General features: G+C 42.8%; 1 protein-coding gene across 3 annotated transcripts; it reads left to right on the top strand.

Annotated features, from left to right (window-relative positions):
* The first annotated feature begins 423 nt into the window (after positions 1 to 423).
* Fuca2 (alpha-L-fucosidase 2) lies at positions 424 to 15,668 on the top strand. 3 transcript variants are annotated; one of them, XM_055627710.1, is made up of 8 exons: positions 424 to 740; positions 2,023 to 2,210; positions 4,061 to 4,400; positions 5,253 to 5,463; positions 6,019 to 6,209; positions 12,597 to 12,705; positions 12,927 to 13,094; positions 14,545 to 15,668. In XM_055627710.1, the coding sequence occupies exons 1-7, from the start codon at positions 541 to 543 to the stop codon at positions 13,065 to 13,067; spliced, it is 1,380 nt and encodes a 459-aa protein (XP_055483685.1). In that variant the 5' UTR covers positions 424 to 540; the 3' UTR covers positions 13,068 to 13,094; positions 14,545 to 15,668. The 3 variants fall into 3 exon arrangements, with proteins under 3 accessions (XP_055483685.1, XP_055483684.1, XP_055483683.1); XM_055627709.1 differs by having other exon boundaries at positions 14,372 to 15,668; XM_055627708.1 differs by having other exon boundaries at positions 12,927 to 15,668.
* Positions 15,669 to 16,186: the final 518 nt, after the last annotated feature.

Below are 16,186 nucleotides of genomic sequence, written 5' to 3'. Positions count from 1 at the left end.
GGGCTGCTTCAAAAGCAGCATCGGGAGGGCAAGCCCACGAAGTTCCTGTCTCAGGCTCCAGTCCCACGGTGGGGCACACAGCTCTGACACTGCAGGCATCAGAGCACAGCGGTCGCTGTGACCTCTTCAGAGGTTTCTGTTAGAGTCCCGCGGGAGGGAGTACAGAAGAGCTGGTCAAAAATCACCCTCAGGCTTTTGTCTTGGCTAAGTAGAGCAGATCTGGCTGGGAAAACAGAGCAAAATGGTAAATGGTAAAATGCCGTGGCTGGGGGTTGTAACTGACTTCCTTGGTTGTGCACCTGAGTGAGGCAACCATCTTGGGGTCCTTGGGCAACCAGAGCTCACCAGATCAAGCCACTCCCAACTCCCGGCGACCGCAGCAGTCAGTCATCTGACTAAGCTGTTATTGGTCAGGTGACAGCGGCGGAGCACTTTAGAAGACGGAAGGCCAGCGCTAAGTCAGAATCCAGAACTGGCAGAGAAGGTGTCACCGGCTTTCCTGGTGACCTGCGGGTCCCAAAGGTCCCCAAACTGGCGCGCATGCGTCTCGCGCCCCTGCTGCTACTGCTGCTGCTGTTGCTCCTGCCACAGTCCTGGGCCGCGAGCACCCTTCGCTATGACCCGACGTGGGAGTCTCTGGACAGCCGCCCACTGCCCGCCTGGTTCGATCAGGCCAAGTTCGGCATCTTCATCCACTGGGGAGTGTTCTCCGTCCCCAGCTTCGGCAGTGAATGGTTCTGGTAAGTGCCCAACACAAACACTGGGCTTTGCGTCACCCACACAATGGCAGTCAGTAGCCAGCTCACCTGGCATGAGTGCTGCCTGCTTGTCACTGTTTTAGTCAATGATATGTTTGCACTTCCAGATGCTGAATACGGTTTCTTGACTGAGTATGTTGTCAACACTGAATATATGTGCTTACCTGAGTTCTTAGACACACTGTAGGTGGGCATGGCAATAGGGTGTAGCTCAATGGCAATGCCTGTGTGCTTAAGGGAGTGATGGTTCCAGAACTTTAAAAAGTGCCTCAGAGGGGCTGGAGAGATTGCTCAGCGGTGCTCTTGTAGAAGAGTTTGGCACCTAGCTCGGGCTCTCGCCGGCTGTAATTCTGGTTCCAGGGGAAGTCCGTGCTTCTGGACTCCACCCTCACATGCACACACCTACACACAAACACACATGTAACTAAAGACAAAGTAAAATACAATCTTTTAAAATAAGCTCTGTGGATCGCTCATAAAGCCAAGTTCCTTGCATACTAAGGTATTAAAAGCCTAAAGCAAATGAAAGGGGCAATAATAGAGGTGCATTGCCTCACTTCCCTTCATAGTCACATGATGGTAGACAGGCACCCTAAGCTTGCTCAGTCTTTAGCTTCTTCCTAACCAGAAAGCCAGTTTTCCTCTTCATTAGGAAATCCCAGAATCTGTCAGATCCACTAGCCAGCTTGGGTTGCTGTGATGGATGCTTACGAAGTGTGCTGTGACTTTGGGTCCGGTACAGGACCTGCTTCGTGCTGCCTGAGAGGTCTCGCTGTGTAGCCTCAGCCAGGCAAAGCCGTGCTCCACTTGGGGGAGGCAGTGCTCACTGTGGGATCTGCTCAGCCTATGGAAATGTTTCCTGCAGAGAGATAACCCAAAAGGTTTTCTGTTAATGAATAGGGAAGGTGCAGGTTATCTTTCAGGCTTGTTGTACTGTCTTGAAATCTTAGGTACTTAAGTTCTACAGTGAGCTAAGTGAAAGCAAAGATCAGGTCATGACTTAAAGTGAAGAAGTAGGAGAATCAGTGGCTGGGCTACCAGACGCCTTCACAAAGGAAAAGATGGAAAACAAAGCAAGAATTCTGTTTTGCACAAGCTGTAATTAGTGCACTCATACTGATAGATGAGAGAATCAGGCAGTAATCTTCCTAAGGGGGAATACCCAGTGAGCTCACGAAATTTCGTCAAGTGTTTATGTTTGTTTATTTATTTAATTTATGTGTGTGTATATATATTATATTTGTTCTCCTTTTTTGTCTCACAGGTGGTATTGGCAAAAGGAAAAGAGACCCAAGTTTGTGGACTTTATGAATGATAATTATCCCCCTGGTTTTAAATATGAAGATTTTGGAGTGCTGTTTACAGCCAAGTATTTTAATGCCAGCCAGTGGGTAGATATTATCCAGGCTTCCGGTGCCAAATATGTAGTCTTAACTTCCAAACATCATGAAGGTAAGTAGAGCACCTACAACATATGATGACAATGGGTAGGGAATGTAAGGATATTCTTTTGGGTCGAGACATTAAAGTAAGGTTGTCCAGCAAGGTGTGGTGGCATACAGGATTTAAGCCCAGCCCTCAGGGAGGCAGAAACAGGCATATTGCTGTGAATTTCAGGACAGCCTGGTCTACAAAGTGAGTTCCGGAACCCTGTCTCAAAAAAAAAAAAAAAAAAAAAAAAAGGCGAGGTCATCTTCCTATAAAACCAGGCTTCTCTCAGAATAACTGTTGGTTGATATTGACAGTTGCTTACAGCTTAAGGACCATATATCCCACTTCGACTGGAAAGCATTATGGATCCAGATAGCTAGCATTACAGAATGAGAAGAAAGCTGGGCACAATTTAAAAAACATTTTTTTCTAATTTCATATATTTTTAAATAATTTTTTATTTTTTTATTAATTATAGTTTATATGTTTTGTATCCTAGCTGTAGCCCCCTCCTTCATCCCTCCCAATCCCATATAGACATAAAAAGAAATGAACTTTAATTTCCATTAGGCTTATTGCTGAAGACCTTTTTGCCCAGAGTTTTTAGTCTGTTGCTCTCCTTGTGGAGTTCCTGTCCCCTCCAGGTCTTTTTTTTTTTTTTTTTTTGTATTAATTACAGTTTATTCATTTATTATTCCAGCCATAGCACCCTCCCTCATTCCCTCCCTCATCTCCTCCCATGCCCCTCTCCAAGTCCACTGATAGGGAAGGTCCTCCTCCCTTCCATCTGACTCTGGCCTATCATGTCTCATGAGGACTGGCTACATTGTATTCCTCTGTGGCCTGGCAAGGCCACTCCCCCCTCAGAGGGAGGTGATCAAAGAGTCATGTCAGAGTTCATGTCAGAGACAGTCCCTGTTCCCCTTACTAGAGAACCCACTTGGATACTGAGCTGCCAGGGGCTACATCTGAGCAGAGGTTCTTGGTTATCTAGGTTATAACCATGAATGGTTCTTGGTTGGAGTATCAGTCTCAGAAAAGACCCCTGTGCCAGATTTTTTGGTTCTGTTGCTCTCCTTGTGGAGCTCCTGTTCTCTCCAGGTCTTAGTATCTTTCCCTTCTTTCATAAGTTTCCCTGCACTCTGCCCAAAGTTTGGCTATGAGTCTCAGCTTTGATAAACTACTGGATAGAGTCTTTCAGAGTCTCTCTGTGGTAGACACCTGTCCTGTTTCCTGTTTTCTCCCTCTTCCAATGTCCAGCTCATTTGCCCTTCTGAGTGAGGATTGATCATCTTACCCAGGGTCCTCCTTCTTGCTTAGCTTCTTTAGGTGTACAGATTTTATGTTTATCCTATATTATATGTCTAATATCCACTTATAAGTAAGTATATACCGTGATACCTCACTCAGGATGATCTTCTTTAAATTCCACCATTTGCCTGCAAATTTCGTGATTTCCTTGTTTTAACTGCTGAGTAATATTCCATTGTATAAATGTACCACAAGTTCTGTAGCCATTCCTCTGTTGAGGGACATCTGAGTTGTTCCCAGATTTTGGCTATTACGAATAAAGCTGAACATGAACATGGTTGGGCACATTGTTGTATACTTGAGTATCTTTTAGATATATGCCTAGGAGTGGTATAGCTGGATCTTGAGGAAGCTTTGAAAAACTCCAACCTCATGTTATTTATATTCTCATTTGTTTGCTTAGATGAGTACAAGATAGAATGAAAAGTTTGCCAATAAACAGTTGTTTGGGGCAGTAGTGAATTTTGTGTTCTGCTTGAATTGAATATGTGTTTTCACGGGTTGAAATTTATCATCATCAGGGTGGTAATGCTCCAGCGGTACCGTGCTGTCATTTCCAGGCTTTACTCTGTGGGGCTCAGACCATTCTTGGAATTGGAATGCAGTCGATGAGGGACCGAAGAGGGACATTGTTAAGGAGCTTGAGGTGGCCGTCAGGAACCAGAGTGATTTGCACTTTGGACTGTACTATTCACTTTTTGAATGGTTCCATCCACTTTTCCTGGAGGATGAATCCAGTTCCTTCGAAAAGCGGCAATTTCCCATCTTTAAGACGTTGCCTGAACTCTATGGGTTAGTGAACAGGTACCGGCCTGACATCCTGTGGTCCGATGGGGATGGGGGCGCACCAGATCACTACTGGAACAGTACTGGCTTCCTAGCCTGGCTGTACAATGAGAGGTCAGTACACCCTTAGGCACCTCTACTTGCCTCGAATGCTGCTAATGTGTATAAGAGCATTTCCATTCCCGTGGCTTCACGCTCAATTGTGGTGTGCGAGGAAAAAAATCATTGTAAGCAATGCTGATTAGCTCAGTCTTCAGTAAAAATAATCAGGAGTCAAATACAACCAAACTGATTTTATAGTGAATTTCAAAAGACACGACTGGGTCTATCTGCTTCAATTTGTGAGTCAAAACTGCTCTTGTAGCTGGGATTTGTGGCACATGCCTGTAATCCCAGCACTCAGGGAGGCAGCTACAAAGCAAGTCCAGGACAGCTAAGGCTACACAGAGAAACCCTGTCTCAAAAAAACAAAAACAAAAAACCTGCCCTTGTAAGTGGATTCCCGTTCTCTCTACTTGGTCCCATAGACCTAGAAATTTGTTTTCATAATGTAAACACTCACTTTTTCAGACATTCAGTCCTGGTATGACTTGTCTTGAGTATACACGCAGCTTAGGCTGTCATTCACCGCACAGCATGAGAATGGGAATTGGGGTAGCACGTCGCCATCATGCTCACCATCGCCACTGGGCCCTGGTTATCTGCTGTCTGACAATAGTGAAGGAATTCATTCCACAGAGAAGACGGAAGAGTTTACCCCAGGCCTGGGAGCTGGAATGTGCTAGTCTAGACTCCAGTCACCACAGAGCTATTAGGCTTCAGAAACAAAGGCTTTCTCCTTTCTTACTGTGGTTTGCTGGGCATGGCTGTTTGCTGGGAGTGGCTGGAAAAGACCTGTTTGCAGTGACATTGCCTTTTGTTTAACAAATGCTTTTTCTGGAAGAGAAACTCCACTTCTCTTTTCAGCCCAGTTAGCAACACAGTAGTCACCAATGATCGTTGGGGAGCTGGTTCCATCTGCAAACATGGTGGCTACTATACCTGCAGTGACCGCTACAATCCCAGACATCTTTTGCCTCATAAATGGGAAAACTGCATGACAATAGATAAGTTCTCCTGGGGCTATCGGCGAGAAGCTGGAATCGGGGATTATCTCACAATTGAAGAATTGGTGAAGGTACAGTAAAACCTGTTTTGGGGCTATTACTCTGGAATATTCTTTTTTTTTTTTCTCTCTCCCTGAGACAGGCTTTCTCTGTGTAGCCTTGGCTATCCTGGACTCACTTTGTAGACGAGGGTGACCTTGAACTCACAACGATCCACCTGCCTCTGCCTCCCAGAGTGCTAGGATCACAGGTGAGGCCATCGCCCGCCCAGCTTGGAATATTCTTATTAATGAGGTAGTTAAAGGATTTTTTTTTTTTTTACAGTTTGGATTGTGCAGTGTCACAAACTCCAGATGTTTTTGGCTGTGGGTTTTTTTTTCCTATGAAATGTTTATTCATATATATATATATGTGTGTGTGTGTGTGTGTATTATAATATATACTATAATATTTAATATATATAATAAAGACATATTTATAGTATTTGTAATATAACTATATGCTATATTTATTATTATACATTATAATAAGTATATTTAATATATGATAAAGTAATATATACAGGAATATATATGGGAGATTAATTTTTTTTGTTTTAAAACTGTATTTGTTCCTAAATTTTTTAGCAACTTGTGGAAACAGTGGCATGTGGAGGAAATCTTCTGATGAATATTGGTCCCACACTAGATGGCATCATTCCTGTAATTTTTGAGGAGCGATTAAGGCAAATGGGAACCTGGCTGAAAGTCAATGGGGAAGCTATTTATGAAACACACACTTGGAGATCTCAGAATGATACTGTCACTCCAGATGTGTGGTAAGTTTTCATGTTTAACAAGTATTGTTTGATAGAGGAGAGCACTTAGTATCTGAGAGAGAGAGAGCAGGATAAAAAGACTAAATGTGACATTAAGTATCATTTCTGGGGTTTATCCACCATGATGCAAATCATACCATGACAGCTAATGTCTCTGTAGAAGTACATAGTATTTCTTATTCTGCCATCTTCTCAGAATACGGTTTTGGCTAACTTTAATTTATTGTTTGCTTTGCCATTGGAGATCTGTTGTATCACACATGTTCCAACTTGACTCAAATACAAAAAGATGGAATAAGAATGAGCATGTTGTTGAATATTACAGTTATCAAAAATCTGTTTAAATAATACATAAATATTTCCTAGTAGTGGGAGATATTTAGCTAAATTGCCTTTTGCAAAACTGGGAGATATTCGGCTAAGTAAAGCAAGCTGAGTGGTTAATGTAAAACAGACTAGTGTTTAGTCACTAGTTTTTTCCTAGTCTTGCAGATATTATATCTCATCAAATTAGCAAGCAAGAGATCCCCAAGGGCAAAGCAAATAGTAAATTTAGGTTGGGCCAAACAGGATTCTGAGAAATGGGTAGAATAAGAAGTACTGTCTACTCCTGCAGAGACAGGAGCTGTGATGGTAGGATTTGCATGCTGGTGGATAAATCGCAGAAACGATGCTCAACATCACATGAAGGAACTGGAGGTAAAATGCAAATAAATATACAACCAGAAATCATCTCACACCTTTTAGAATAGCTACTATTTTAAAAAGTGCAGCTGATGATCTTAGAGAGATTGGAACTCCTATCCACTGCAATTTTGTGAGAATGTAAAACTCACAGCTGCTGCGATGGGCAGTATGTCAGTCCCTCAAAACAGGAAAACAGAATTACTCCACTGCTCAGCAATTCTACTTCCAAGTATATATGCAAAAGAATGATACCAGAAGAACTATATTCCCATGTGAAAGCAGTGGAGTCCACTTATGAATGGCTAAGCTAAAGCAGGGCACACACACTAAGGTATATGTATATTATTCAGCTTTGAAAAGGAAGGAAATGCTAGAATACAGATGGAATTTCAGGAATTTGTATGGGTGAAATGACAGTCACAAAGAGACAAATATTATTTTTGTGGTATCTAGAGTGGTCACAACCCGAGGCAGGAGCGAGGGGGAGGAGAGAATGGGGACTTGTTTATGGGGTGTTGTGCCTTGTCAGTACAGTTAGTTCATCCTGTGTATCCTTACTCCTCTCTCCTTTCCTCTCATACTCACTAGCAGAAGCCTAGCATTGGTCAGATCCAGCTGCACCTTCCCAAGGCTGCCTTTGCACCGCACCCTGTGACCATCCCTGCAGTCACATATGTACAACGCCAAATTAGCTCACATTTGGCTTTAAGCCCAGCCCTTGTTCTCTTCCTCACATCCCAAATCTTCCAGGCAAAAATATAGCACACTTTTCTGTTTCCACAATTTGTCTCCAGACCCTCTTTTTCTTAGTTCCTTTCCTACCCATATATAGATGTTATTTATCTTTAAAAGTTTTCTCTCTCCAGCTACCTTTCGAGTCTCTTCTTTCATTCACAATAAAATAGCTTGCAGAACAGTTTTTAACTGTTACTTCTAGCTGGAGCTCCATTCTTTATCTCTTGATCTCACTTGGTTCAGGTTTCCATCTCACCCCTCACCAAATCTCTTTTAACAAGACTCACAGTGGCCTCTTCCTTGAAGGCCTGGTAGTCAGTGCCAGGTTTCTTGTTTCTTGAACCCACTGGAGGTATTGGCCTCAAATGATCAGATTCTTGGTTCTTCCTCGTTAGTCTCTTGTACCTGATCTTCCCAACCTCTAATCTTGAAGTGTCTTTGGACTTCCATGTTTCTATCTTAATTCTCTAGCTGGAATTTGGTGATTTTTAACCTCCTTCTATATCCACAGCTGTCTTAGGGTTTCTATTGCTGTGTAGAGACACTGTGACTATGGCAGCTCTTATAAAGGAAAACATTTAATTGAGGCTGGCTTACAGTTCAGAGGTTTAGTCCATTATTATTATGGAGAAAAGCATGGTGACATGCAGGCAAGGCATGATGCTGGGTAAGTAGCTGAAAGTTCAACATCCAGATCAGCAGGCAGCAGGAAGAGAGAAACTCTCGGCCTGGCTTTAGCATTTGAAACTTCAAAGCCTACACCCAGTAAAAGCCTTTTCCCAGTACTTCCTAATAGTACCACCATATTCCACTCCTGGCGCCCATAGACTTGTAGCCATGTAAAAATGCAAAATTCAGTCTAACTTTAAAAGCCTCTGACCATAGTCTAGCATAGTCTCAACTCTGTTTAAAAGTCTAAAGCCTCTTCTGAGACTCATGGCAATTTAGCTGTAATTCCTTATAAGTTCAAAATAAAAAAGCAGATCACATACTTAAACATGTAATAGCACAGAATATATATCACCATTCCAAATGGAAGAAAAGAAGGCATAATGAGGAAATACTGGACCATAGCAAGACCAAAACCCAGCAGGGCAAACTCCAAACTCTGCATCTCTATGCCTGATGTCAAAGCACTCTTCAGATCTCCAACTCCTCTCAGTTTTGGTGACTGAAGCCCACTTCTTTCTCTTGGCTGTTTCCAGTGTCTGTCAGCAGCTCCCCTCAGCAGGCATCCTACAGCTCTGACATCTCCAGCATCTTGGGGTCTCCAAGGCAATCCAGTCTTCACCTTTGCAGCTTTACACCCTAGGCCTCCACAGGGACACCCCTGCCACATACCTGGCCTCAGCAGCTTTACTTAGCCCAGAAGGGAGATTCCACAACCCCTTCTTGTATCCTTGACTCCAAAGCCAGAATCACCTGGCCAAAGCTGCCAAGTTTACTTGCTGGGCTGGAACGTGGGCCTTGTTCAAATACATTTCCACCAGCTTTCCATTTTTGATTGTTTCCTTCACTGCCAAAGCTTGGCTGTCCTCTGTCACTCATAGACCATGCTGGCCTTGAACTCCAAGATCTGCCTGTTTCTGCCTCCCCAGAACTGGGATTAAAGGCATGTGCTACCATGCACCACCCTAAACTTTAATTCTTTTTTACCTTTTTTTAAAAATTTTTTATTAATTACACTTTATTCATTTTGTATCCCCCCATAAGCCCCTCCCTCCTCCCCTCCCGATCCCACCCTCCCTCCCCTTTCTGCATGCATGCCACTCCCCAAGTCCACTGATAGGGGAGGTTCTCCTCTTCTTTCTGATCTTAGTCTATCAGTTCTCATCAAAAGTGGCTGCATTGTCCTCTACTGTGGCCTGGTAAAGCTGCTCCCCCCTCAGGGGGCAGTGATCAATGAGCAGGCCAATCAGATTATGTCAGAGGCAGTCCTTCTTCCCATTACTATGTAACCCACTTGGACACTGAACTGCCATGGGCTACACCTGTGCAGGGGTTCCAGGTCATCTCCACAAATAGTCCTTGGTTGGAGTATGAGTCTCTGGGAAGTTCCCTGTGTTCAAATTATCTTGTTCTGTTGCTCTCCTTGTGGAGTTCCCGCCCCCTCCAACTCTTACTATTTCCCACTTCTTACATAAAATTCCATTCACTCTGCCCATCAGTTGGCCATCAGGCTCAGCATCTGCTTTGACAGTCTATACTGCAGAAGCTTTCAGAGGCCCTCTGTGGCAGGTTTCAAGGTTGTTTCCTGTTTTCTTCTGGCTTTCAGAGGCCCTCTGTAGCAGGTTCCGAGGTTGTTTCCTATTTTCTTTTTCTTCTGATGTCCGTCTTGTCCTGAGGTCACCATTCTCTTTATTCCATCTAGTATCAGGCTTTTTCTTCAATCTTTTTATCTCTTTGTACACTAGACTTGACTCCATTACATTTTCTGGTGCTCCTTTCTCCTCAAACTGTACATTTTATACTTTTCCTTGCTCGGCTTGCTCCTTTTCATTATATATCTGCGTAGGTGTGGCCACTAATAACCACATGACACAGTCAGTGTGAGGCTATTTTGAAATATTTTTTGCCAAAGTGGTTAAATAACTCTTCAGTTTAGCTTCAGGCAGATTTTTTTTAGACCAGGACAAAAAGCAGCTACATTCTTTACAAAAATATCACAAGAACGGACTCTAGTTCATATCCTAAAATTCTTCTCTTGAAACTTCTTGAGCCAGTCCCCTACAGTTGAAGTCATCCTCAGGACCACTGTCCTCCATGCTCCTCCTACTAGCCTGGTCCATTAAGCCCCACTTAAAGTATTCAAATGCTTTTCTAATCCAAAATCCCAAAGTCCACATTCCTTCATACAAAACCTATCACAGCAATACCGAAGTTCCTGCTACCAACTTCTTAGTTCCTCCAACAAGGCTACACCTACTTCAACAAGGCCACACCTATTCCAACAAGGCTACACCTCCAAATAGTGCTCTATGAGGCTACATGGGCCACTGTCATTCACACCATTCAAACAACTGCCAATTCATCATCAGATCCATTGTGTTTATTTCTGAAATGTATTTATACTCTGGCCACTCCTTGTACTCTCTGTGATGGCTCTCCTTTGTCTCACCCCTGGATTTTAGTACCTTCTTGACTAATACTATTTCTGCCCATCCCTTTGTTTTCTCCTATTACCCATTTGGGGGTGGGGGTTGGGGCATGTGCATGTCCATTACAGGGCAACCTTAAGGTCAGTCTTCAGACACCTTCTACCTTTTGCTTGAGCTGCCAAGTTTTACTGGCTGCGGTTGGAATGTGGGCCCTTGTTCAAATACATTTCCACCAGCTTTCCATTTTTGATTGTTCCCTTACTGCTCAATGATAAAATTTACTGCATAGGCCAGCAAGCTGGCCCATGAGCTCCCAGGGCTTCATGTTGCATTGCCGAGATTTGAGGTATACCATGGTATTCAGATTTTGATGTGAATTTGCTGCACTGAAACTGAGGTCCTCATAAATGCAAGGCAAATCCTTTACCAACTAAGCCAGCTTCCAGCCCTTTCCCGTGTCCTTTTAATATAGTCTCTGGAGAGCAATCAGAGAAAACTATTGATTTATTTATGTTGTCAGCATTTCATGATGTAACCCAGGCTGTCATCATGCCTGGTTTAGAGGACTCCTGTACACAAATTTTTCCAAGGCGCCCAGTCTCAAGGGAGAAGTGGGGCCTTACAGTGGTCTCCTTGGCCCTATCAAGTCTTGCTCAGTCTCATCTCTCTGGCTCTCCCTCTCCCTGCCCCCTCCCTCCTGCTGCTGTATCTGCAGGCCTATCACACTAGTATTCCTTGGCTTTTGTGCTTGTTTCTCAGCCTGGAAGGCTTTCCCACATGTTTGCACAGAGCTTCCTGGTTTTTGGGTTTCTTGGTTGCCTTCCCAGAGAGGTAATCCCTGACTTTTCATCTCAGTGTTGCACCCGAGGCCTAGCCTTTCAAACCGTAGTATGCCTTGTTCTTCTGCATTTGTTTTTTGAGTTCTCTGTGTAGTCTTGGCTAGCCTGAAACTTGGAGAGCTCTGCCTGAGTGCTCGGATTAGAGAGATACACTCCCATGCCTATGCCCTCATATTTAGTCAGTACTTCATGTACATTCCTTTGCTCATTCCTCTTTATCCCTCTGGGATGTGGGCACATGAGGTCAGGGACTGTGTAATACAGTATCTCTAGCCTTACAACACGGATGACTGTTTACAGATTTCTGTAGGTATTGTTGAGAAATTGGGTGAATAATTGAATGGTTATCCTGTTATTGTTTCCACTATTCTCAGTTTGCTGTCACTCTCAGATTAAATGTGGTTGTCTTGGTAAAGAATCTGTCTGATGTCCCAATGTTAAAACAAAAAGTCTCTTTACAATTTCTTTTTTTTTTTTTTTCATATTGTGATTCAAAACTTATGCTTTGTTATTTGTGTGGTTGTCCGCCTTTTCCATTCTAGCCTAAGCCACTTATATAAAAACAAGAATTGTGCTTGGCTTTCTGTTTCATTCACCAACAATGAGCATACTATATACTGCTGTGATTTTGAGTCTGCAAGTGGAAAGCCATGCAGCTCCACTTAGCTTATTCTACACTCTGTTTTCATCTCCATGAGAGCACTTTGAAGAGGTACATCAGGATATGGCAGCATGCCTGTATTGTCAGTACTGAGGAGACTGAGGTCTGTCATGAGTTCAAGGGTCATCTGAGGTACAGATGAAGACCCTGTCACAAAAAAAGAGCAAAAGGTAGCTTCTTTTTAATATTAGGGGGCTAGAAAGGAAGGCATTTTTTATACCATAGTGGAAAAGCGGCCCTTTCTATTTTGGTGGTGGCGACATTTTCACTGTCACGTGTCTGTAAGATAATTATAGACATGATCCATAAATAAGGAGAAACATGGGGTGTAACTCGGTACTATGCTTTTTTTTTTTTTTCTAACTAGGTACACATCTAAACCTGAGAGAAAATTAGTCTATGCTATTTTCCTTAAGTGGCCTATCTCAGGAAAGCTGTTTCTTGGACAGCCCATAGGTAGCCTGGGAGAAACAGAGGTAAGAAAAATTTTATCTTGACTGTTCTCTGGGGAGAATACAAATTGTTTTAATTTCAAAAGGGAACTTTCATGTTATCCTCTGGTGCGTAGGGTAAAGTGACTTAAATGAACTTAGACAGTGCAGTGGTGGCAACTGGTTAGCCTCAACTTCTTGAAATTCTGGATGTCATAGTGATGTACTTGGGAACATTTGTACATTGTCTGTGTTTCCAATTACAGGTACAACTACTGGGCCATGGACAACCACTGACCTGGACTTCTTCAAAGCTAAGTGGTATTATAGTGGAGTTGCCACAGCTAAGCCTTCATCAGATGCCCTGTAAATGGGGATGGACTCTCGCACTAACTAATGTAATTTAACCTGCAGCTGAGAGACATATGCTACAGGTACCTCTAACCCCAGGAAATGGCAGCGTTTTAAAAAGTGGCACTAAAGAAATCAGGGAAAAAATGATAAGAAAAAGCAAGTCATTAGGCAATGCAGCCTCCTTTTCTTTTATTCCTAAATTCTTTCTTAAATTGCTCATGTTACTATTTGAACATTTCAATGCTTTTCTACATAGTCTTCTTACTGAATTCATTTTACATGTGAATCTTAGGTGGAAATATGTTTTAGAGAAGCTAGAAACTTATGATGCTATGGCTGAATTTTCTCCCAACTCCTGTACTTATATTGAAGCCTTAACACCCCATGTGGCTGTATTTAGAAACAGAGCCCTTAAAAAGAGATGGTTAAGATTAATCTGAATCATAAGGCTAGCCTTAATACAAGAGGATGTAGTGTCCTGAAAAGGAAATAAAGAGACAACAAAGATGCAAGAGCATAGGGGAAGCCATGTAAAGTGATGGCAAGAAGGCTACCATCTGCAAGGCAAGAAGAGTGAAGAAGAAACCAAATCTCTCAACACCCTAATCTTGGACTTCTGGCACCAAGACTGTGAGAAAAATAACTTCCTGTTGTTGAAGCCATTCAGGATGTGTTTGGCCTCCCCTCACTATGTTACTGAATCCTCATATATAATGCAGGCAGTGTGTAATACATGTGGTTGGCTCTATGTCTCCAGTGACTTCAGTGATTATCTTTTTATTTTAAAGACTTCTATTTGCTGTAGACATTTTGAAATAACAAGTCACCACTTAGATCACCACTGTTAACATTTCAGTTTATATTCTTCCAATTTGGGGACAGAAAGAGGCATGAGATTGAAGGATAGAGTTACATTTTAATAAGGGGTAAAACTCAAGTTGCAAACCTAGTTGAAAATCAGGAAGGTATAGTTAATTACTTTTTTTGTTGCTGTGATAAAACATAATGACCAAAGCAATTTATAGAAGGAGGAGTTTGTTTTGGCTTACAGTGCTAGAAGTAAGAGTCTATCATAGTGTGGAGGTAGAGCAACAAGCAGGCCTGGCAGTTGGAGGCCATAGCTATAGTGGGACTTTCTGGACCTGCCAGCTCTTAAAATAAAACACTGAGACTTATTTTCATTATGACTTAGGCCTTAGCTTGGGCTACCTCCCAGCTAGATCATCTAATTTAATTAATCTGACTATTTTAATCAATGACCCACCATGTGGACCGTTACCCCTCTTTTATTCAGTACCGGCAACTGTTCCCCTCCATGTCATACTGGCCAATCTCATGTATCTGATTCTTCTCCTAGAGACTCTCTCAGCCTGGATGTCCTGCCTCTTCTCTCCTGCTTAAGGAACTTAAGCAGAAAGGCAAACAACTCAAAATAGGATCAGGAAATCCCTGAAGCTGACCAGCTTTACTAGTAATAAAAGTAATACTAGTAAATAATAAAAGTAATAAAAGCTTTGCATCTCCTTCAAGCAGAAGGAAGCTGAGTTATAAAGAAGACTAAGACCAGACTAGCTGCCTGGAGAAGGTCTAGACCGGAGCCACTTGGAAAGATACTCTCCAGTCTGTTGAGCTGGCTATCGGCTGTGCAGTGCACTCCAGGTTCCCAGTTTATGTGAGATGTCAACTGTACTGGGCTGAAATGATCAGTATCCACTCAGACCCACCCAAGATCAAGTTCTCTGCACAAAGACATTTATGTGCTCCAAGGAAACAAAGAACAAGGAATAAGAGACAAAAACTTGAGACAGAGGATGAGGGAGAAGGGGAAGAAAACAAGGGAGAGAGGTCAGGGAGAGTTGTCCTGGGGAACAAAGAACTGCCTTTGGATACAGAGGAGACAGATGTGGCCCGTACACAAATGGTGGTTTATAAAGCTAAAGGGGGAAAACCCATGTTAGGATGAGGTGTTTAATTTTAATTGGACAAGTTAATTAGGTGAGCCAAAGGGAGCTTTTGGTTTCTGGACTTCAATACTTTGATAGCTGGACCTTGGTAGTCAGCCTTAGAAGGAAGAAGTAGCCAAATATGGGAACAGACCTTGGTGGTTAGCTTTAGAAATGTAACCTAATGGTTTTTAGCAAGGCAGAAAGGAATGAGGGAGAAGGGCATGGGCTACCAGTGCCACATGCTCATGTAGACTAGAAACCTTTCTGGGGTGGGCTTTTGTGATGCAGTTATCTCTGAGTCACTTCTGCTCCTGTATTTAATTTCTCACCCACATTTCTGTAAGTAACTCCAATAAAACTCATTGGTTCACCAAGTTGGACTTTGGTAGTATCTGTAATTTGGCCTGTCATGAGTATAGGGTAAAAGGTCCAAGCTTTCTTCCAGATTTGAAAAGCCACCAATACCTGAGCTTAAAACCTCACTACTCCTTGAGCTCAAAAACCTACCAGTTGCTGAGCTCAATCCCACCAGTCCCTGGGTTTGCCTCATTCTCAGGACTTGAAATCTCACCCATTTCCACTTTGGAAAACTCCATTCCCAAGAAACTATATATAAGCCTGTCTCCTGTGTAGTCCCATGCTGCTTCTCCCCTGAACAGAGACAGCCATGTTCTTATGTCTTTCCCAATAAATCTCTAGTGTGCGGTTTGTCGTGTGGTGTGGTATTTGTGGTATTCCTTGGCTGCCAACCACCAGGGTACCTTTCCCTTCAGAACTGCAATGCTTCCATTTTCAGAACTGTGACACTTGCAATGGGGTTAGTAGACAGCTGTGTTAGTAGACACTAGCTGGGGTTAGTAGACAGCTGTGTTGTATCTACTCAAGACAAGTTTTGTCACACAACAGAAGACATGGAATGGAATGTTAGAGTTAAAATAATGTATTAGTTTGTATGTCACCTTGTGAGGGCTATACTGTGATTGTTGATTTTCCTTGTTAATCTAATTGTGTTTGGAACCACCTGCGGGGATGACTCTGGACATATTGTGGGGCCAATTACAGAGAAGTTCAACTTCAGTAGAAAGACTTAACCTGGATACAGGTAACACCATCCCATGGTCTGGGGATGACAGAAAGAAGAAAAGGAGGAGGGGGGGGGAGAAAGAAGGAAAGAAAGAAAAAGAAAGAAAGAAAGAAAGAAAGAAAGAAAGAAAGAAAGAAAGAAA

The sequence above is a fragment of the Psammomys obesus genome, unplaced genomic scaffold (assembly GCF_907164565.1).
Source record: "Psammomys obesus unplaced genomic scaffold, mPsaObe1.curated_primary_1811, whole genome shotgun sequence".
Lineage (NCBI taxonomy): Eukaryota > Metazoa > Chordata > Mammalia > Rodentia > Muridae > Psammomys > Psammomys obesus.
The sequence above is the reverse complement of the archived record's forward strand: the minus strand, read 5'-3'. Positions and strand labels throughout refer to the sequence as shown.

Bases quoted from the DNA above. Each gene is read 5' to 3' on its own strand.
- Fuca2 (XM_055627710.1), top strand. From the start codon at position 541: ATGCGTCTCGCGCCCCTGCTGCTACTGCTGCTGCTGTTGCTCCTGCCA. The intron at 6,210-12,596 runs GTAAGTTTTCAT...TTTTCTAACTAG, and splicing joins ACTGTCACTCCAGATGTGTG to GTACACATCTAAACCTGAGA. The intron at 12,706-12,926 runs GTAAGAAAAATT...TTCCAATTACAG, and splicing joins GTAGCCTGGGAGAAACAGAG to GTACAACTACTGGGCCATGG.